The sequence below is a fragment of the Panthera uncia genome, chromosome F2 (assembly GCF_023721935.1).
Source record: "Panthera uncia isolate 11264 chromosome F2, Puncia_PCG_1.0, whole genome shotgun sequence".
Classification (NCBI taxonomy): domain Eukaryota; kingdom Metazoa; phylum Chordata; class Mammalia; order Carnivora; family Felidae; genus Panthera; species Panthera uncia.
In genome coordinates this window covers 39,615,856-39,638,124 of record NC_064812.1, presented here as the reverse complement: position 1 = coordinate 39,638,124, position 22,269 = coordinate 39,615,856, and the positions used below count along the sequence as shown (strand labels likewise).

The window sequence follows — 22,269 nt, the reverse complement described above, 5'->3', positions numbered from 1 at the left end:
ACTGTTTTGATTACTACACCTTTGCAATATAACTTGAAATCTGGAATTGTGATACTTCCAGCTTTGTTCTTCTTTTTAAGATTGCTTTGGCTATTTGGGGTCTTTTGTGGTTCCATACAGACTTTAGGATTATTTCTTCTAGTTCTGTGAAAAATGCTGTTGGTGTGATAGGCTGTGATTGATAGGGATTGCATTAAATTTGGAAACGGCTTTTACATTTTAACAATATTTGTTCTTTATTTTTGTAATGTTCATTATTTATTTTGAGAGAGAGAGAGAGAGAGAGAGAGAGAGCCAGCATGCATGAGCCAGGGAGGGTCAGAGACAGAGAGACAGAGAATCCCACAGAGTCCAATGTGGGCTCGATCCCATGACCTTGGGATCACGACCTGAGCCTAAATCAAAGTCACATGCTCATCTGATTGAGTCACTCAGGTGCCCCAACAATATTTGTTCTTTCAATCCATGAGCATGAAATTATTTTTAAAAATTTTTAAATGTTTATTTATTTTTGAGAGAGACTGTGTGTGTGTGTGTGTGTGTGTGTGTGAGCAGGGAAGGGGAAGAGAGAGAGGGAGACACAGAATGCAAAGCAGACTTTAGGTTTTGAGCTGTCAGCACAGAGCCTGATGTGGGAGTCAAACTCACTAACGGTGAGATCATGACCTGAGCGGAATTTGGACACTTAACCCACTGAGCCACCCAGGTGCCCTGCATGTAATATTTTTCCATTTGTTTGTATCGTCTTTAATTTCTTTCATTGGTGTTTTATAGTTCTCAGAGTATAGGCCTTTCACCTCCTTGGTTAAGTTTATTCCTAGATATTTTATTATTTTTGGTGCTGTTTATGAATAGAATTATTTTCTTACTTTTTCTTTCTTCTGCTTTATTATTAGTGTATAGAAATGCAATGAATTTCTGTATATCAATTTTATATCCTGCAACCTTACTGAATGCATTGATCAGCTCTGGTAGTTTTTTGGTGGGGTCTTTAGAGTTTTCTATATCTAGGATCATGTCATGTGCAAATAGTGCAAATTTTATTCCTTTTTTACTAGTTTGGTTACCTTTTATTTCTTTTTATTGTCTAATTGCTGTAGCTAAAACTTCCGGTACTATGTTTAATAAGAACATAGTGAGAGTGGACATCCTTGTCTTGTTCCTGACCTCGGGAAAAGCTCTCAGTTTTTCACCATTGAGTATGATGTTGACTTTGTCAAATGCTTTTCTGCATGTGTTGAAATAATTATATGGTTTTAACCCTTTCTTTTGGTGTTGTGATGTATCGCATTGATTGATTTGCAAATATTGACCACATGCACCTTTGTATCCCAGGAATAAATCCCACTTGATCATGGCAAATGATTTTTTTCATGTATTGTTGGTTTCAATTTTCAAATATTTTATTGAGGATTTTCACATCTATATTTATCAGAGATATTGGCATGTAGTTCTTTTTCTGGTAGTGTCTTTATTTGGTTTTGGTATCAGGGTAATGCTGGCCTCATAGAATGAATTTGGAAGCTTTCCTTCCTCTTCTATTTTTTGGAATAATTTGAGAAGAATACATATTAACTGTTCTTTAAATTTTTGGTTGAATTCACCTGTGAAGTCTTCTGGTCCTGGACTTTCGTTTGCTGTGAGTTTTTGATTTCTGAGTCAATTTCATTGCTGGTAATTCGTCTGTTCAAATTTTCTATTTCTTCTTTTTTCTTTATTCTGAGAGAGACAGAGAGGGAGAGAGAGAGAATCCCAAGCAGGCTCCCTGCTGTCAGCACAGAGCCTGCCACAGGGCTTAATCCCACAAATTGTGGGATTATGACCTCAGCCCAGATCAAGAGTTGGACGCTCAACTGACTGAGACACCCAGGTGCCCCTCTAGTTCCTCTTGATTCAATTTTTGGAGGCTATATGTTTCTAGGAATTTATTCATTTTTTCTAGATTGTCCCATTTGTTGACATATAATTTTCATATTTTCTCATAATCCTTTATATTTCTGTGGTGTTGGTTGTTATTTATCTTCTTTATATATATATATATAATAAAGAAAAAACTATATATATTTATATCTATATAAAATATAGATATATTTTAAGTTTATTTATTTATTTTGAAAGAGAGGGGCGAGAGGCAGAGACAGGGGTCAAAAGAGAATCTCAAGCAGGCTCCACACTGTCTGCCATGGAGCTTGATCCTATGACTGAGATCATTACCTGAGCCCAGATCAAGAGTTGGACATTCAACTGACTGAGCCACCCAGGTGCCCTCCTATTTCATTTAGGATTTTGTTTATTTGAGTCCTCTGTCTTTCTTTCTATTTTTTTTCCTGATGAGTGTGGCTAAAGGTCTATCTACTTTGTTGATCTTTTCAAAGAAAAGCTCCTGGTTTCTGGATCTGTTCTGTTGTTTGTTTGTTTTTAACTTCTATTTTTGCAGGACCTGCTTTTGCCACAGAACTTTGGCAAACAAAGAAACAGTTCTTACCCAGTGATCTCCTCAGGGCTAAATACATAGATAGCAGATACAAAAAGTTATCTACTGGTCTTTCCCAGGGGTAAGTCTATTTGAGTATTTGAAAAGCTACTGTCTGAGAGCCTAAATTCCGATCAACCTGCATATAGATGATAACTGAGATCCTCCTTTTGGAATATTGACAAGTCTTAGTACATCCTCAACTACTGTGAGCTACTCTTTTTTTTTTTTTTTTTTTTAATTATTTTTTTTTTTAATTTTTTTTTTCAAATTTTTTTTAAATTTATTTTGGGACAGAGAGAGACAGAGCATGAACGGGGGAGGGTCAGAGAGAGAGGGAGACACAGAATCGGAAGCAGGCTCCAGGCTCCGAGCCATCAGCCCAGAGCCCGACGCGGGGCTCGAACTCACGGACCGCGAGATCGTGACCTGGTTGAAGTCGGACGCTTAACCGACTGCGCCACCCAGGCGCCCCGAGCTACTCTTAATAAAGATAGCAGCGTGGACATTCACAAAGTTTTGAGAGACAACCAAAAGTTCAGCCCAGGCTAAATGATAAGATTCACCTCCTACATGAGACCACTCCCTCAAAACTGGGAGAGGTAGCTCTTTGATCTAAAGTGTAGAAACCTATGAAGAGTGGTAAGAAAAATGAAGAAACAGAATATATTCCAAACAAAAGAACAAGATAAAACAGACCTTAATGAAATGTTGATGTATGATTTACCTGATACTGAATTGAAAACAATGGTCATTAAGATGCTTATGTAAGGTCTGGAGAACAATGCATGAACAAAGTGAGAATTTCAACACAAAGATAGAGAATATAAGAAAATACCAAACAGAAGTCACAGATACAGAGGGTAGAATAACTGCACTGAAAATTTTAAAGAGAAGTTTAATATCAGATAGGTCAAGCAGAAAAAAGGGTCAGGGAACTTGAAGACATGGTAGTGGAATTCATTCAGTCAGAGATGCAAAAAAAAAAAAAAAAGTGAATGAAAAAGACTTAAGATGGCTTAAAGGACTTATGGGATACTATCAAGAGGACCAGTATTCTCATTATAGAGGTCCCAGATGCAGAAGAAAGAGAGAAAGGTGCATAAAGCTTATTCAAAGAAATAATGGCTGAAAATTCCCTAACCAGAGGAAGGAAATGGACATTTGGATCCAGGAAGCCCAGAGAGTTGCTCTGTAGAATAAGAATCCAAAGAGACCCACAATGGGATACATTATAATTAATATATCAAAAGTTAAAGTCAAGAAAAAAACAGCTTGTTATGTATAAGGCAACACCAATAAGACTATCAGCAGACTTTTCAGCAGAATCTTTGCAGGCAATAAGGGAATAATGTATAATTAGAATTTGTGAAGAGAGAAGAATTTAAATGTTCTCACCAAACCAACCAAAACCAAAACAAAAAAATGATGAGTATGTGAGGGAATGGATGTGTTAATTAACTAGATGAAGAGAATACTTTCACATTTGTCAATTATATCTCAAAGAAGCTGAAATAAAAAAACGTGTTATTTAAGGAATGGAATCATAGGGGCTGTTTGTTATCATAGTATAATTTCACCTATCTTGGCTGATGCACTGATCATATTTAAATGAATCTGGGGAATCTGGCTTAGACCTTGTAGTCATCAAGTGGACCCACACTCACCTTCATTTTCATGAATTATGTGCCAGATCATGATATGCACCCTCAGATTCTCAAACAATTGGGAATATTTCCCCCTACCCATCTATTTTCAAAGTGTGTCTTTAGCTGACTTCAGGCATATTTGATAACTCATATCACATACAAATATAAGCATTCATACTTCATTCTCACAATATTTATGATTGATTAGCCTTGCCCATATTTTTCTGTTGCTCTGACAAATATCAATAGCATCTTTAAGATAAAGGCTTTTTAAAGTCCAAACTTTATAGTTGTATAAAGAGAAGAAAATTCAAAAGAGAAAAAATACTGTCATTTCTCCTGCCATCTAAACTTATTTCTGTGATCCTGTATTTCTTTCTTTTCTTTGTGCATATAACTTTATATTGCTTGTCATAGTTTACAAAGAATTTGTCATTTTCTCTATATTGTCAAAAATTTCATATTGTTTTATAGATTTCATAATTAACATTTTAATGGCTACAAATACTCCACTGAAATTGAAGAACATAATTTATTCCACAATTTCCTTATTGAGCTTTTAGGCTGCTCCTATTTTTAAAAAGAGTTACTATTAGAATAAATCATTTTAAACAAATATGCTAGACCACATACATCTAATCAACATTACTGTGTAAGTACCTTCTAAGTCTAAACACATTTTCTAACACAGGTGTCATTGATGTAAACATCTCTGATACTTCTTTTTTGAGATTGTCTTTAAAGCCAATTGATAAAGCTACACATTTAACAGTCATTTCCCAGCCAACTAGTTTTCAACAAAGCAGGAAAGAGTATCCAGTGGAAAAAAGACAGTCTCTTCAGCAAACGGTGCTGGGAAAACTGGGCAGTGACATGAAGAAGAATGAAACTAGACCACTTTCTTACACCATACACAAAAATAAATTCAAAATGGATGAAAGACCTAAATATGAAACAGGAAACCATCAAAATCCTAGAGGAGAAAACAGGCAGTAACCTCTTTGACCTTGGCCACAGCAATTTCTTACTAGACATGTCTCCCAAGGCAAGGGAAATAAAAGCAAAAATGAACTCTTGGGACCTTGTCAAGAAAAAAAGCTTCTATACAGTGAAGGAAACAATCAACAAAACTAAAAAGCAACCAACGGAATGAGAGAAGATATTTGCAAATAACATATCTAATAACGGGTTATTATCCAAAGTCTATAAAGAGGTTATCAAACTCACCACCCCCCAAATAATAATAATCCAGTGAAGAAATGTGCAGAAGACATGAATAGATACTTTACTAAAGAAGACACCCAGATGGCTAACAGACACATGAAAAGATGGTAACATTACTCATCATCAGAGAAATACAAATCAAAACCAAAATGAGATACCACCTCACACCTGTCAGTGGCTAAAATTAACAACTCAGGAAACAACAGATGTTGGTGAGGAAGCAAAGAAATGGGAACCCTTTTGCCCTGTTGGTGGGAATGGAAACTGGTGCAACTGCTCTGGAGAACAATATAGAGGTTCCTCAAAAAATTATAAATAGAATTACCCTATGACCCAGCAATTGCACAACTAGGTATTTACTCAAAGGATACTAGTGTGATGTTTCAAAAGGCCACATGCACCCCAGTGTTCATAGTAGCGCTATCAACAATAGCCAAATTATGGAAAGAGCCCAAATGTGAATTGATAAAGAAGATGTGGTATTTATATACAATGGAATATTACTCGGTGATCAAAATGAATGAAATCTTGCCATTTGCAACAATATGTATGGAATTAGGGTGTATTATGCTAAGTGAAATAAGTAAGTCAGAGAGACAAATATCATACGATTTCACTCCTATGTGGAATCTAAGAAACAAAGCAGCCAGACATAGGAGAAAGGAAGGAAAACCAAGATAAAAACAGAGGGAGGCAAACCATAAGAGACTCTTAAGTACAGACAATAAACTGAGGGTTGCTGGAAGGGAGGTAGGGAGGTGGGTCAAGGGATGGGCTAAATGGGTGATGGGCGTAAGGAGGGCACTTGTTGGGATGAGCACTGGCTGTTGTATGTTAAGTGATGAATCACTGGGTTCTACCCCTGAAACCAATACTACACTGTATGTTTACTTACATATTTATTTAACTTGAATTTAAATAAATAAATTTTTAAAAAGTTATTTTAGTCTTTTATATCTTGGTTTTGGATTCTACATCATTTGTTCTTTTGTTCATATTTTGGCTGTCTCCAAAAATCAATTCTAATTTTAAAGTACCTAATTTTACCTCCATTTTGACCATTTGGAAGGCTGCCAAAATGTTCTGAAGGCAATTTTAGAGGGAAAAGTTCCAAAAATATTTAGAGCAATGGGCAATTACTGCAATAACTGTGCAGCCTCCTGCAGTGATAGCTTTGGAGAGCTAACACTCCTTTTGTTATGTGGATTTGGGTAGGTCTGTTACTATATTCATTAAGTCCATAACTCTGTAGTCAACTCTTCATGAGAAGACTATCATCCCAAATAATCTCGCTTCCTTGAGAGCAGGGGTGATTCTTTCACAGAACCTGTATTCATGCCTTACAGATAGTACATACCTGTTATATATTTGTCATAGGTCTTTAGCAATGAATAATCTGTCTAGAATACACTTTTTCCATTGGCAAGCACCTACTTTTGAATAAACTCTTCTGGTGAAGGCTTGAACTCTCTAACACTGGGACCAACAACATCTGCATCACCTGGGAATTTGTTAGAAATACATATTACTTGGCCCCACTCTGCAACTCCTGAATCAGAAATTCTGGATGTTAGATACAATGATCTGTGCTTTATCAAAACCTCCATGTGATTCTGATACATAATGCATGATCAAGAAATAGTAAAGTTTGGAAAAAACTAGAAATAAAGTTCCTGGAGATAATAGTATGATGGGAGAAAGTTGATGTCAGAGGCCATAGGTTATAAAACTCAATGTGTTCGGAGTACATATTCTGGACTAAAAATTGTGCTATAACACTGGGTATGTAAAAGCAAAAGAAAAAGATAATGTCTTTGTTTTCATAGAGTTGGTGGTCTAGGATAGGTAAAGGATGAGTAATAGATTAAAATATATAAATAGATACAATGCTCTGTAATACTTCAGTATAGAAGCATATGTAAATATGGGTGGTGATGATCATAAGTACCATTTATAAGCCACAAGTTATCTGTCAGGCACAGTGCAGTGCTTTCCATCACAATATATCATTTTTTCAGTCTGGCCATTAGAAGGAATATAAAGATTAAGAGGTTCTATGTGGCTTGAATAGGTTCCCTTGAATCTGGAAAGAAAATCTTAGTCTCAACATTCACTCTTCCTTGCCCAGAGCACTTGAGCCATTCATGAACCCTGCGTTTGTCAGTTCCCTTCAGAAATGGGTATATGGGCACCTATCTCAGAATTGATTTGCAGATTAAATAAGGTAATGTATGAAGTTGCTTAGCTCAGTATGTCCTAAATATTCAATAGATAGTAATGTCTTTATTTCTGTTGACAGTAATCATCAACATTACCACTACCAATATCATCAAAATCGTTATTATTTTTATTAGAGTGGTAAGTGACAACATAATATAGATTCTATATGAGTTAAGAAGACAGACTGCCAGAGTTCAATTCTGGCTTTGTCAGCCTCTAGCCATGAGACCATGGCTTATCCTCTCTGTACTTCAATTTCCTTAACTCTAAGGTGGGGGCCTTGAGTGCTTACTTCATAGGGTTGTAGTGACTGGTAAATGAATTAATGCATGTCAAACACCCGGAACATGACCAGCCCTGTAGTGTATGCTCAGTAAGTCCTGGCTGGTATTATCATTAATTTGGAGCGGGGGGGTGGGGGGTGGGGGGTGGTGGGGAATGTGCCACGGACTTCTCTGTCAGAGAGTTTAACTTCTCTCTATGGTATGTTGTGATTTTGATGGAAAGGTTTATGTTTTAGGGGCCCTTGGAATAAAAATATCACTATTCCTTAATTCTGTAGGCATTAAGTTTCCACTACTTAAGTAAAAGCCTTTTTGTGGTGCCTAAAAATAAGGGGGGGGGGAATAATACCAAAATAAAGCTTAAAAAAGGCCAAGGGGAAGAAAATTTTAAATCAAAGGGCAGGACATCCATTTTTACTTTATGGAAATGTATTATTTAAGCAAATTTACTGATAATGATGCACAGATGCTGTTTGTAGACACGATTTTCTTCCTTTGAAGTAACTGAGTGCTGATTTCCTATCTGTGCCAGCAGTGTTTTCTGAATTAATTCTGTGCCCCTCTATATCATTGTGGGAAAGAGAGCTTATACAACTTTTCTGAAGATTAGAAGACTAAAAGGTACCTATTGCCTCAGAGGCTGAGAAGATGTACGCAAATGTGAATAAACAGTTAAAACACTACCAGGTGCACAGGAAGAGTCCTTGAACACAAACACGATTGACATCAAGAAAATATTAGCTTTGTAATTCTGCCTGGATGGCACATTGATGGACCAGCACTGCAGAAGGATTCAGCTGCAAGCATTTCATGTAATTGATGGTGGAAGAAAAGAAAATTTCAACAGATATTTTGCTGTTAATTTGCCACAGGTGCTCAAATGCCTGTGACCTAGTATGTCAAGGATTCAAAATGCTACTGTGATAGCTTCAGGCTTTGCTTCCAGGTTATTTTACAGACTGTGGCATACATTTTTAAGAATTTAATTCTGTTTATTGGTAATGTTGCAGTTCACGATTACAATCTAACAAGATGAGTGTAGTTTCTCAGTCAAGTGGATATTAACTTAATTTATATCACTCAGATTCATGTTCAATTTTTTTATCATGTGCATTCTGTCTTCAGTTCTTTTATTTTAACTTAACATTATTTCATCTACATGTTTCCAGATACTGATTTTGGCCATTTACTTTCCATACCAGTCTTTCATATTCTTGCTACCTCTAATGGATTGTTTCTAGATTTTCACATTTATACACAGAGATGCAGGGAACATCTTAATATAAAATTTTTTTCTTATTTTATAATACTGCCAATGAGTTTGTTCTCCAAAGCAGAAGAAACAAAGTAAGAATTTTTATAGTTCTTGCTACATATTGGGAGATCACATTCTAGAAATATTAAACTAACAGTACCATCAGCATGGAATATGGTATTTATCTTTTGTGACTGCCTTATTTCACTTAGCATAATGCCCTCAATGTTTCATGTTGTAGCATATGTCAGAATTTCCTTCCTTTTTTTTTTTTAATTTTTTTCTAACGTTTATTTATCTTTGAGACAGAGCAGGAACAGGGGAGGGGCAGAGAGAGAGGGAGACACAGAATCTGAAACAGGCTCCAGGCTCTGAGCTGTCAGCACAGAGCCCGATGTGGGGCTCGAACTCACGGACCGTGAGATCATGACCTGAGCCGAAGTCGGACGCTTAACCAACCAAGCCACCCAGGCGCCCCGAGAATTTCCTTCCTTTTTTAAGGCTGAATAATATTCCATTGCATGTATATACCACATTTTTTTATCCATTTGTCTATTGATGAACACTGGGGTAACTTCCACATTTCAGCTATTGTGAATAATGCTGTTATGAACATGGGTGTACAAATACATCCTTGAGACCATGCTTTTAATTATTTTGGGTATAAGTCCAGAAGTGGAATTGCCAGATCATATGGTTATTCTTTATTTTTTAAGGAACTACCATACTATTTTCCTAAGTGTGTCCATTTTACATTCTCCATTATAGCACACTAGGGCTCTAATTTTTCTACCTTCTCACCAACACTTGTTATTTTCTGTTTTCCTAATAGGTGTGAGGTGGTATCTCATTAGTTTTGATTTGCATTTCCCTAATGATTAGTGATGTTGAGCATCTTCTCATGGGCTTATTGACCACTTGTATATTTTCTTTGTTGAAATATCTATTGAAGTCTTTCCCACTGTTGAATTGGGTTGTCTGGTTTCTGTCATTCAGTTTTGGGAGTTCTGTATTTATTCTGAATGTTAATTCCTTATCAGGGCTATGATTTGCAAGCATTTTCTCCCATTGTGTATATTGCCTTTTTACCTGTTGATATTGCCTTTTGATGCACAAAATTTTCTAATATTCATGAAATCTAATTTGTCTATTTTGTTGCCTTTACCTTTGATGTCATTTCCAAGAAATCAACGCCAAATCTAATGTCATGAAGCTTTTGCCCTATATTTTTCTTCTAGGAGTTTTATAGTTCTAGATCTTTTATTTAAATCTTTGATCCATTTTGAGTTAATTTTTCTGTATGATGTTAAATAAGAGTCCTACTTCATTCTTTTGCATGTGGATATCCAGTTTTCCCAGCACCATTTGTTGAAAAGTCTGCCCCATTGAAAGGTCTTTGCACCTGTCAAAACCCCATATATTTGAGGGTTTGTTTCTGGGCTCTCTATTCTATACCATTGGTCTATATGTCTGTGTTTATGCAAGTGTAACACTATTTTGCTTGTGGTAGCTTTGTAGTAAGTTTTGGAATTAGGAAGTGTGAGTCTTCCAGATTTGTTCTTCTCTTTCAAGATTACTTTGGCTATTAAGGATCTATTGAGGTGCCATATAGATTTCAGGATGGGTTTTTCTATTTCTGCAAAGCACATATTTGGTATTTTGATAAGGATTGCATTGAAGCTGTTGAGTGCTTTGGGGAGTATTGACATCTTAACAGTATAAGTCTTCTATCGCTTCTCGGCCTTTTGGCTAAGATCAAGTGTAGTAACAATATAAGTCTTCTAATCCATGGACATGTATTTGTTTTTGTTTATTTGTATTTTCTTTAATTGCTTTCAGCAGTGTTTTGTAGTTTTCATTGTATAAGTCATTCACCTTCTTGGTTAAGTTAATTCCTAAGTATTTTAGTCTTTTGATATTATTGTAAATGGAATTGTTTTTGTAATTTCCTTTTCAGACTGTTTGTTGTTCATGTATAGAAATGCATCTGATTTTTATGTGTTGGCTTTGTATCTTGTTACTTTGGTGAAATCACTTATTAGTCCTAACAGGTTTTTGTGTGGAATCTTTACTGTTTTCTACATATAGATCACATCATCTGTGAACACATGTAATTTTATTTTTCCTTTTCTAATTTAGATGCCTTCTTTTTCTTGCATGATTTCTCTGACAAGAACTTTCAGTACTGTGTTGAATAGAATTTGCAAAAGTTAGCATCCTTGCCTTGTTCCTGATTTTAGAGGAAAATCTTTCAGTTTTTCACCATTGAGTATAAAGTCCATCATGTCCAGGGCTTTTCCTTGTTAGGAGATTTTTAATTACTGATTCAGTTTCCTTACTAGTTAAAGATGTATTCAGATTTTCTATTTTTTTATGATTTAGAGTTGATAGGTTTCATGTTCCTAGAAATTTGGCCATTTCATTTAGGTTTTCCAGTTTGTTAGCATATAATTTTTCATATACTCTCTTATATCCTTTATTTCTGTGGAATCAGTAAGGAATGTCCCCAGTTTTATTGCTGAGTTGAGTAATGTGACTGTTCTCTCTCTATTTTTTAGTCCATCTAGCTAAAGGTTTTTCAATTTTGTTGATCTTTTCCAAGGACCACTTTTGGCTTCATTGATTTTCTCTGCTGCTTTTCTATTCTCTGTTTCATTTATCTCTGCTCTAATCTTTGTTTCCTTTCTTTCACTAGCTTTGAGTTTAGTTTGTTCTTCTTTTTCTATTTCTAGTTACTTAAGTTGTAAAGTTTGATTGATTTGAGATCTTTCCTGTTTTTTAATGTAAGCATTTATTGCTATAAACTTCTCTTAGCAGTGCTTTGCTGCATTCTGTATGTTTTGGTATGTTGTGGTTTTGTTTTCATTCGTTTCTAAATATTTTATAATTTCCCTCATGATTTCTTCTTTGATCCATTGGCTGGTTAGGAGTGTGCAGTTTAATTTCCACAAATTTGTGACTTTTCATTTACCTTCTTTATCTAACTTCATTCTGTTGTGACCAGGGAAGATACTTTGCATGAAACATATCTTTTTATTGATCTATTTTATTATTATTTTAAAGTTTATTTATTTATTTTGAGACAGACAGAGAGAGCACAAGCAGAGGAGGGGCAGAGAGGGGGGCTGGACACAGGATCCAAAGCGGGGTCTGTGCTGACAGCAGAGCGCCTGATGCGGGGCTGGAACTCAGCTGAAACCAAGAGTCAGACACTTAACTGAGCCACCCAGGTGCCCCAATACATATCTTTTTAAATCTGTAGAGACACAGTTTGTGGCCTAAGGTGGTCTATCCTGGAAACTATTCCATGTCCTTGAGAAGACTGTGTATGCTGTTGTTGGATAGAGTGGTCTGTGAGATCTAGTGGGTTTATTGTGTTAAGTCCTCTGTTTCCTTACTTATCTTCTGTCTGGCTGTTCTGTGAAAAGGAGGTATATACGAAATGACTTCTAAAGGCTGAAGGAGACATAAAAGTGAAGAAAAAAATAAAGAAGTCCAGCTTGATTAGAAATGGTTTATTAAGGGGACTCGTGGACAGAAGTGTGTTTTAGGTGGGTACAAGGCGACCGGATCTCTGTAACTCCATCTCCCTTAGGACCTGCTTTTATAGCCCTAGAGTCTGAGAGTACATGCTGAGGGACTATCCAAGAGAAGAATGTTTAAGAACAGGTATGTGCCACAGGTTTCTCTATCCACTATTGAGAATTGAATATTGAAGTGTCAAATTGTTGTTCTAGAACAATCTATTTCTACATTCAATTCTGTCAGTTTTGGTTCATATATATTGATGGTCTATCATTAGGTACATAAATGTTTATAATTGTGAATATCTTCTTGCTGTATTGACACTTTTATTAATATATATAATGTTCTTCTTTGTCTCTTATAAACTTTTTGATTTAAAGTCCATTTTGTCTGGTATCAGTATAGCCACCCCTATTGTTTTTTAGTTAATATTTGCATGGAATATCTTTTTTCATCCTTTCATTTTCAAAATATTTCTGCCTTTAGCTGTAAAGTGAGTCTCTTTTAGATTGCATATAGTTGGATCATTAAAAAATCCATTTGCCAATCTCTGTCTTTTGATTAGAGATTTTAATCTATTTACATTTAAAGTAATTATTGCTAAGCAGGGTCTTATTTCTTTCATTTTGCTATTTGCTCCCTTTATGCCTTTCAGCTCTTTTTTTGTCCCTCATTTGCTGCATTACTGTCTTTTTTTTTGTGTTTAGCTGATTTTTTGTAGTGGAATATTTACATTTCTTTTTCATTTGCTTTTGTTTATATTCTAGAGCTATTTCTTTGTGGTTACCATGGGGATTACATTGAATATCCTAAAGTTATAGTACTCTAATTTGAATTTATGCCAGCTTAACTTCGATAACATCTAAAAACTCTGCTCCTTTTCAGCTCTACCCCCATGCTTTTTGGTCATTGCTATCACAAAATTACATCTTAATATGTTATGTGTCCCAAAACATAAACTAATGATTATTTTAAATGTATTGGTCTCTTAAATCATTTAGGAAACACAAAAATGAAGCTACAAACCGTTGTTACAATTAAAAATAGCTTTTATAATTGCCCATTTATTTCTCTTTATTGAGATCTTTATTTCTTTATATGGCTTCAAGTTACTGTCCAGTGTCCTTTCATCCTCTAGGACTCCCTTGAGCATTTCTTACAGGGCAGGTTTACTTCACTATCTTCCCAGAATCCTTTATAATGGCTTCTTCCAGTAACTTTAATTTTGGATTTATTTATTTGATTTGAAGCTGTATATTTTTGAAAAGAAAGGTTTAATATTAATATTTATAATTTTTAAATATGCAGTGCACCATTTATTTTGGTCTTGCAAATGTTGGGAATATATTTGGACACAAATAAAAAGAAATTTGACTCATTGTGGCTGTTTTAGTCAGTCTTCTTTAAGAAAAAGAGAACCAATAGGATACACACACACACACACACACACACACACATATAGTTTTATTATGAGGAATTGGCTTACATGATTATGGAGGCTGTGAAGTCACAAGATCCATAGCCAGCAAGCTGGCTAAATCAGTTAAGCTATATTCACAAAGTTATACAATCATCTATCACTATCCAATTTTAGAATATTGTCATCATCCCAAAAGGAAACCCCATACCTACTAGCATTCACTGCCCATTTTCCTCTCTCCTGACCAGCTCTAGGCAACCTACATTTTACTTTTTACCTCTACCAATTTACCTATTCTAGACACTTCATATAAGTAGAATTTTACAGTATGTGGTCTTTTTTTACTTCTTTCACTTAAGATAATGTTTTCAAGTTTCATCCATGTTGTATCATGTATAAAACATAATTTTTTATTACTGAATAAGATTCCATTGTGTGGACATACAATTTGTCCGTTCATGAGCTAATGGACATAAAGTTGTTTTTTACCTTTGACTATTATTAATAATGCTGCTATGAACGTTTGTGTGCAAGTCTTTGTGTGAACATATATTATAAATTCTCTTGAATATAGACCTAGTAGTACATGTTTCACTTTTTAAGGGACTGCCAAATTGTTTTTCAAAGTGGCTATACCATTTTACATTCTCATCAGCAATGTACAAGCATTCAAATTTTTCTACATCCTTGCCAATACTTGTTTTTATCTTTTTGATCATAGCCATCCTAGTGGGTATGAAGTGACTTTTCATAGTGGTTTTTTTCATAGTGGTTCTAATTTGCATTTTCCTGCTGTCTAATGATATTAAGCATCTTGTTACATGCTTATAATCTGTTTGTATACTTTACTTGAAGAATGTCTATTCATATTCTACCCATTTTTTAATTGGATAGCCATTTTATTTTTGAGATCTTAAGAGGTCTTTAGATATTTTATTTATTTATTTATTTTTAATTTTTTTTCAACGTTTTTTTTATTTATTTTTGGGACAGAGAGAGACAGAGCATGAACAGGGGAGGGGCGCATGAACAGGGGAGGGGCAGAGAGAGAGGGAGACACAGAATCGGAAACAGGCTCCAGGCTCCGAGCCATCAGCCCGGAGCCTGACGCGGGGCTCGAACTCACGGACCGCGAGATCGTGACCTGGCTGAAGTCGGACGCTTAACCGACTGCGCCACCCAGGCGCCCCAAGAGGTCTTTAGATATTTTAGATACAAGTGCCTTATCAGGTATATGATTTGCGAAGTTTTTCTCCCATTCTTTATGTTGTCTTTTCTCTTTTTGCTGGTGTCTTTTGAAATCCAGGAGTTTACAATTCTGATAATTCAATTTATCTATTTTTTTCTTTTGTTGTTTGTGATTTGGGTATTGTATCTAAGAAACAATTACTTACCCAAGGTCATGAAGTTTTATAGTTTTAGCTCCTACATTTAGGTCTGTGTTTGTATATGTTGTGATACGTGAATACAACTTTATTCTCTTACATGTGGTTATTTGGTTGGCCCCAGCACTGTTTCTCTGAAAATATTTTTCTATATCCACTGAATTGTCTTGGCACCTTTGTTGAAAATGAATTGACCATTCTTTTAAAGGTTTATTTTTGGACTTTAAATTCTATTCTATTGATCTACCTATCCTTATACCAGTACCACACTCTCTTGCTACTATAGTTGTTTTTTTTTTTTTTTTTTTTAATCATGAAGGAGTGTTAGATTTTGTCAAATGCTTTTTCAGGATCTGTTGGGGTGATCATGTGGTTGTTGTCCTTTTATATTATGTGATAAGTTACATTCGTTGATTTTTGGATGTTAATCCAACCTTGCATTTCTGTGATAAATCTCTCTTGGCCATGATGTATAATCCTTTTCATTTGTTGCTGGTGTCAGTTTGTTTGCATTTTGTTGGATAGTTTTGGGTGTTTTTTTTTTTTTTTTTTGCATTTATATTTATAAAAGATGTTGGTCTGTAGTTTTCTTTTCTTCTGATACCTTTATCTGGTTTTGATATCAGTAATAGTGACCTTGTAGAACAAGTTGAAAAATGTTCCCTTATCTTATAGTTTTTGGAATAGTTTATAAAGAATTGGTATTAATTTTTAAATGTAATTGTTTTGAGTTTTTATGGCTTCCTTTATAGTATACCCTTTGCTATTGTTAAATTGCAAGCAGGGTTATAAATGGAGACAGAAAGGTATTGTTTAATGCTGATCATTTCCCTATAGAACAGTTGATGGCAAAGGTACAGTACTCCAAATAAAAGTGTTGAGTCTTTATTCTGCCTACTTCTGCTATACTACAGTGCTGGATACTGCACCACTGGGGGACGTTCTTAATTGCAGAAACAAATTATAAAGCTTTTATATTTTGAATTCAGAACCATAGTTGGAAGATGCCTTTCAGTGCTATTTTCTTCAGTGGAGTCATGTTAGGTACATGCCTAACTTACTGTCCCCACTTTAAGAACTCCTACCTGTAGCTTACTGGTACAAATTTGTTTAGAAATATAATTTAAACAAAAATGAGCAAGGATGAGAGAGAGAGAGAGAGAGAGAGAGAGAGAGAGAGAGAAGTGGGGGGGGGACCAAGAAATAGACTCTTAACTCTAGAGAACAAACTTTGGTTTGATGGTTACTGGAAGAGGTAGGTGGAGGGAGGGATTAAATAGGTGATGGGGATTAAGGAAAGTACTTGTTGTGATGAGCACTGGGTGTTGTATGGAAGTGTTGAATCACTGTATTGTATACCTAAAACCAATATTACACTGTATGTTAACTAACTGGAATTTAAATAAAAACTTTAAAAAAAAGACTGTTGTGAAGTATTATACTTCTTAAATAAGAAAGTCTGAGAACAGGAAAGTTTGTTGAATCCCAGACATCATGTAAGGTAATCCAAACAAAAAATATTTAGATTGTCTTCCTACGTGTTTCCAAGTACCTTTGGTCATTAGTCACTGTCAACTCAATGGGAAAAATTGACACTGAAGAAATAATAATAGCTAATGTTTAAATAATTACGATGTGCCAAACACTGTTTTAAGTTCTTTACATATACTCTATCTTTTGTCTTCATAGCAATCTTATGGAGTCAATACTAATATTATTCTCCACTTTACAGATGTGAAAACTCAGAAACAGAGAGGTCATCTAAGTTGCTTCATGTCGTGTGGGTAGAAAATGGTAGAGCCAGGATTTTGCCTAGGTTATGTGACCCCAAAGGCCATCTTGAACCAGGAGTTAGGGTAGATTAGGCATATTCCAGAGCAGGGATTCAATTCAGGATTTCTGTATTACAATTTTTGAGTTTATAAGTCCTTTGTCCCTCTCTTGATGAAGACTAACATTTTCAGTCAACATTTAAGAAATGTTCATAAAGGAAGTGCTAAGATGGTTCTAAGGATTTGAAATTAAACAGTCTCTCTCTACAGGGATGATGTAATAGACAAGTTAACAAAATAAATATTTAGCATTTATTGAGTGCTGTGTTTCATGCATGGCAAGTTGACTCACTTGTATAAATTCACTGAATCTGCAAAATAACTCTATGAATTAAGGATGTATTATTATTATCACTTTTATTTATAGATGAAGCCACTGAAACAAATATATATAACTTGCTCAAGGTCAATTAGCAATAAGTGCCATAGCCCAGGTTTGAACCTGGATGGTCTTGCTCCAAAATCTCTGTTCTTAATCATTTTGCTATGCATTTTCTCTAAGGAAGTAAATAGTCATCTGACATTGTCACAACAATGCAGTCACACCAAGAAAGCAGTGATAAGACTGGAACATTGTGCTTATGCATGTGGAGGTTGGAATCACTTCTGTAGGAGAGAAATGTGTTGTGGCTGAGAGGAGGAGAAAGGCTTTTTCTGCAAATCTGAGACAACCTGAGACAAACATGGAAATAAGGAAAGAAAAATTACTTTTAAAAGGGAGGCCGTTAGCTTGTGCTTTACCAGAAGATGGGAATGCACTGATAGGGTGTGGTGCACACTTTGGAGCTGTGCCTGCTTGGTCCTGAGGGAGCTGTGGTTTGGGAGGGTTTAGAGTTGTGCCTCACGAGCGGAAAGGGTCAGTTTGAAAGAACAATTTTAGAAAGTGAGTTTGATAAACTCAATTAGCATGTATAGAGGTTGAACCAACAATAGATGAATAGAAACATCAATTACAAGCGTTTTTAGTAATCTAAGAAGCACCTGGAAATTAGGAAAAACTTGACCATAGGGGCAATATTTCTTTCTTAGTGCCAAAATTGTAATAGTTGTCTCTTTCTTGTGGCAGTAACATCAGGGAGCAGGGTTTATTCGGCACTTTTCTTCATGGACACACAAGCATGTCCCATTGTCCTAGTTTTCTTGCAAGGTGCCCTACTGTCTCTGTGTGTATGAGTGAGAAGAAAACGTGCCCAGAGCCGTCAGTGACCAGAAAGCTGGATGTGTGTGGGCAGTTTTCCTCCAGATGTGTGGGTCCTCTGGTCTGCAGCCTTGAGGGACTTGAGAGCTTTCTTGGTCTCCTTGAACACTTGCATTCACTCACCTCTTGGTAATGAAGGCACTGTTAATGTTCTTTTGAATTTGAGGAAACTTGCAACTTTAAAGGATCATCACATTATCAAAATAAATGTCATGTAATGTTTTCAATGAGATGATTGTAAAGTTGAGGTTTCTAAGTTATTTTTTACCAAAAGGAAAAATTATATTCAAAAGCAAATAATCCAATATTGCCCACCCATCATATTTCTCATATGCAAATGGAAATCAGTGAGAATCAAATGTCAAATACAGACACTTAAAAAAATACTTTTGGTCTGTTTTTACTTTTAAGATGACCTGGTGCCTTCTTTTTCTCAAGTCCTCACACAGGTATTCAGGAATACCAAGATGGTGTGCCAAAAATCCCAACAGCCTGTATTACAGTGGAAGATGCAGAAATGATGTCAAGAATGGCTTCTCGTGGGAACAGAATTGTTATTCAGCTGAAGATGGGGGCAAAGAACTATCCAGATGCTGATTCCTTCAACACTGTAGCAGAGATCATTGGCAGCAAGTACCCAGAGCAGGTGAGTCAAGGAAATGGGTGGGCTGTCTTGGAGTAGGGTTTCATGGTCAAGTGTCAGTTTTTAGAGATGGTTGGGGAAAGAGAGAACCTGAATCTGCAGAGATGGTCCTTATAAACTCATTAATGGCAGGATCTTTGTATATATTTTTTCCAACCAAAAGTTCTACAACATATTGAAGGGTGGAATAGGATCCATGGTGTGGAAACTCAGCCTCTGAATAGCTGAGGGCACTACTTGTATATATGTGTTGTGTTTATTCCAACTAGAGCCAGGTTAGTATTTGAGATCATACCGATAGCTAATAGTTACTGTGCCTATTGTATGTATGGATTATGTTATTTGATTCTTTCAAAATTTAGTAAAGTTGGATTTATTTTCATCATTTTATAGGTGAGGAAACTAATGTAGAAGGTAGCTCAGGTGCCTAATGTCCACACAGCTAGTAAGTGGCTGGGAAAGGACTGAAACCTAGGACCTTATAAATGTTAAACCAGGTTTTATTTTATTTTATTTAAAAAAAAATTTAAGTCTATTTGTTTATTTTGAGAGAGAAAGAGAGCGTGAGTGGGGGAGGAGTAGAGAGAGAGAGAATCCCAAGTAGGCTCCATACTGTCAGTGCAGAGCCCGATGTGGGGCTTGAACTCAGGAACTGTGAGCCAAAATCAAGAGTCAGACGTTTAACTGACTGAGCCACCCAGGCACCTCTAAACCAAGTCTTGGACCGCAGTAATTTCCAAAAGTATTTATTTTTCCTTGCAACATTTGAAAATCAAATAGTACTAGAGGCAGATCCATACTCTATGCTAGCTGAAGGTTAAATAAGTTTGGCAAGTTACTTATTCTGTGAGTCTTAGAGAACTTCCCCTCAAAGACAGAATGGTATAGGTAACTACCAGGATTATCATGAGAACTCGATTAGCCTAGCACGTCAAATAGCCAGCACAGTGCTTGGCACAACATGGCACTCATTGAATGTAAGTTTACCTCATATGGCATCAAATGTACAAAAAGAAAAAAACAAAACAAAACAAAACCAGTTTTGATAAGGTGTCTGGTATAAATTTCCTCTATTAATAGCTACTGAAATTCTAAAGTAGCACTTAAAGGAAGTGATTCCAGAATTTCAGACTTATTTTTGCTTAAGGAGATCAATGGGATGAAGGAAAAAGTGAATAGTGATAGAGAAACAAATCTTCCATACATGCCTTAACTCAGGACCTCTCCCAGACTTAAGGGTTTTGCTGCAGTAAAGGTTGGTTTTATGTTTGGGACCCTTTTCTTCCTTCCCAAATCACTTCCAGGACACAGGCATGCATCAGCTTTGGGGTTGTAGCCATAGGGATGATTGAAAAGCAAGATCTCGGTGGTACCATAGGGAGTCAAATAGCTGTAGAGAAACTCTAGTTTCAAACATTGAAAAAGCAAACAAACAAGTCCCTTGCCCTTTAGGGAACTGGTAACAACAGAAGAATCCAGAGTCTATATTCCAGCTACTAAGTAGTCAGACCCCTTAATGTGTAACCTTACCAGGTGTTTTCCCCAGTCAGTAGTTCCAGGATCTACTGGAAAAAGTGTTGCCATTTTTAAGGCTGTCAGTACAGGGCAGGAGGGGTTTAGGATTATCTGTGATCAGTTGTCTGGGCGAGCAGGCTACTCTGGCGCCTAGCCTGGGTGGCAAGTTGAGTGAGTTATGGGGACCCTTAGTCTGAAACAGCCAGGAGGTATCAAGGTCTGAGTTAAATCATTAAAGTAGAAGAGTTTCTGGGCATCTTCGAGCTGGGAATGCTCAGTCTGGCTACTCCTCAGTCTGGCATGATTTTTTTTTTAAATCAGCTTTATGGAAGTAAAATTACATAAATTTACCAAATTTAAGTTACAATTCAGTGAGCTTTGAAAAATGTATGCAGTAATGTAACCACTGCAATAATCATAATATAGAATATTTTCATCGCTCCAAACACTGCCTTGTGCCCCTTTGCTGTCCATCTCCTCCTGCCCCATGGTAACCACCGATCTGCTTTTGAGAACTATAGTTTTTTCTTCTCTGGAATTTCCAAGGAGTGGAATCACAGAATCTGTAGTCTTTCCTCTGTGGCTTCTTTCAGTCAGCATACTGCTTTTGAGATTATCCACATTGTTTTACCAATTGTCCATTCATTTCTGTTGCTCCTGAGTGATATTTAATTGCATGGATATACCACAATTTGTTTATCCATTCAGCAGTTGTTGCACATTTGGGTGGTTTCTAGTTTTTGACTATTATGAGTAAAACTTATGTGACTATTCTTATATAGTCTTTCCGTGTACGCGTGTCTTCATTTCTCCTTGGGTAAATGCCTAGGAGTGGAATTGCTGGGCCAGCCTGAATATGAAGCAATCTGGTCGCCATCAAGTTGCCTCCATCTCTTAATTCTGTGCGATAGACTCTTTAGGTGGGTAGATTCCAGAGAAGTGGGTTATAAGTACACTGTTACCAAGATATACAAGGTAGAAGATTAACAGAAGCTCTTCCATAAAGAAGTTACGCTATTACTTCCACGGAAGGAATGTGGATGAGTGTAGTGAAGTCCATGTGACTGTTTTGGGGGGGTGGGGGTGGGAATCTGCCTTATACTCTGCCCAAAACCGCAGGGGATGCCCAGGCTGTGAAGGGAAGCAGCAAGCATGTATCATTCCCCCCCAGGCATCAGTGAGTTAAGGAACCTGAGTAAGCACAGTCTATCCCTGATAAATGCTATCTCTTCCAAGAAGCTTCCTTTGGTAACCTTCACCTCATCCCGGCACTGTGTGCTGTTATGATATCATTGTTACGGTGTCATCTTCCCGCCAGAGCTTGCAAATGCCCTGAGCAGACACAATGTTTACTTTTTTTTTTTTTCCTTGCTTTTCACTAATGCCTATCTCAGGACTTGGCATGTAGTAGCTTCTCGAAAACGTATTTTGTTTCAGTAAAATGAAAAGAGGAAATGAAGGAGAAAATGGTTGGAGAATTTTCTTAATCCTTTAATATCTAGAAGTTCTCCTGCCACATTCAGAACACCGATTATCCATTGGCATATTGGACATCACTCCTAAATGCAGCTCTGTATGTCCAAACCTGAACAACTCAACTCCCTCATGCCTGATCACTTGCCTTAGTTTCTCATCTCTGTGAAAGG

At 36.3% G+C, this 22,269-nt stretch overlaps 1 protein-coding gene and 1 pseudogene across 2 annotated transcripts in view; both read left to right on the top strand.

Moving 5' to 3' along the window:
* Positions 1–22,269, top strand: part of CPQ (carboxypeptidase Q) — a 467,130-nt gene that overhangs the window by 201,682 nt on the left and 243,179 nt on the right. For both annotated transcript variants that reach the window (XM_049633066.1, XM_049633067.1), the window contains exon 4: positions 18,904–19,111. In XM_049633066.1, the coding sequence (XP_049489023.1) occupies positions 18,904–19,111 (208 nt within the window). The remainder of the gene's footprint in view (positions 1–18,903; positions 19,112–22,269) is intronic.
* On the top strand, positions 10,835–10,939 carry LOC125924992 (uncharacterized; annotated as a pseudogene).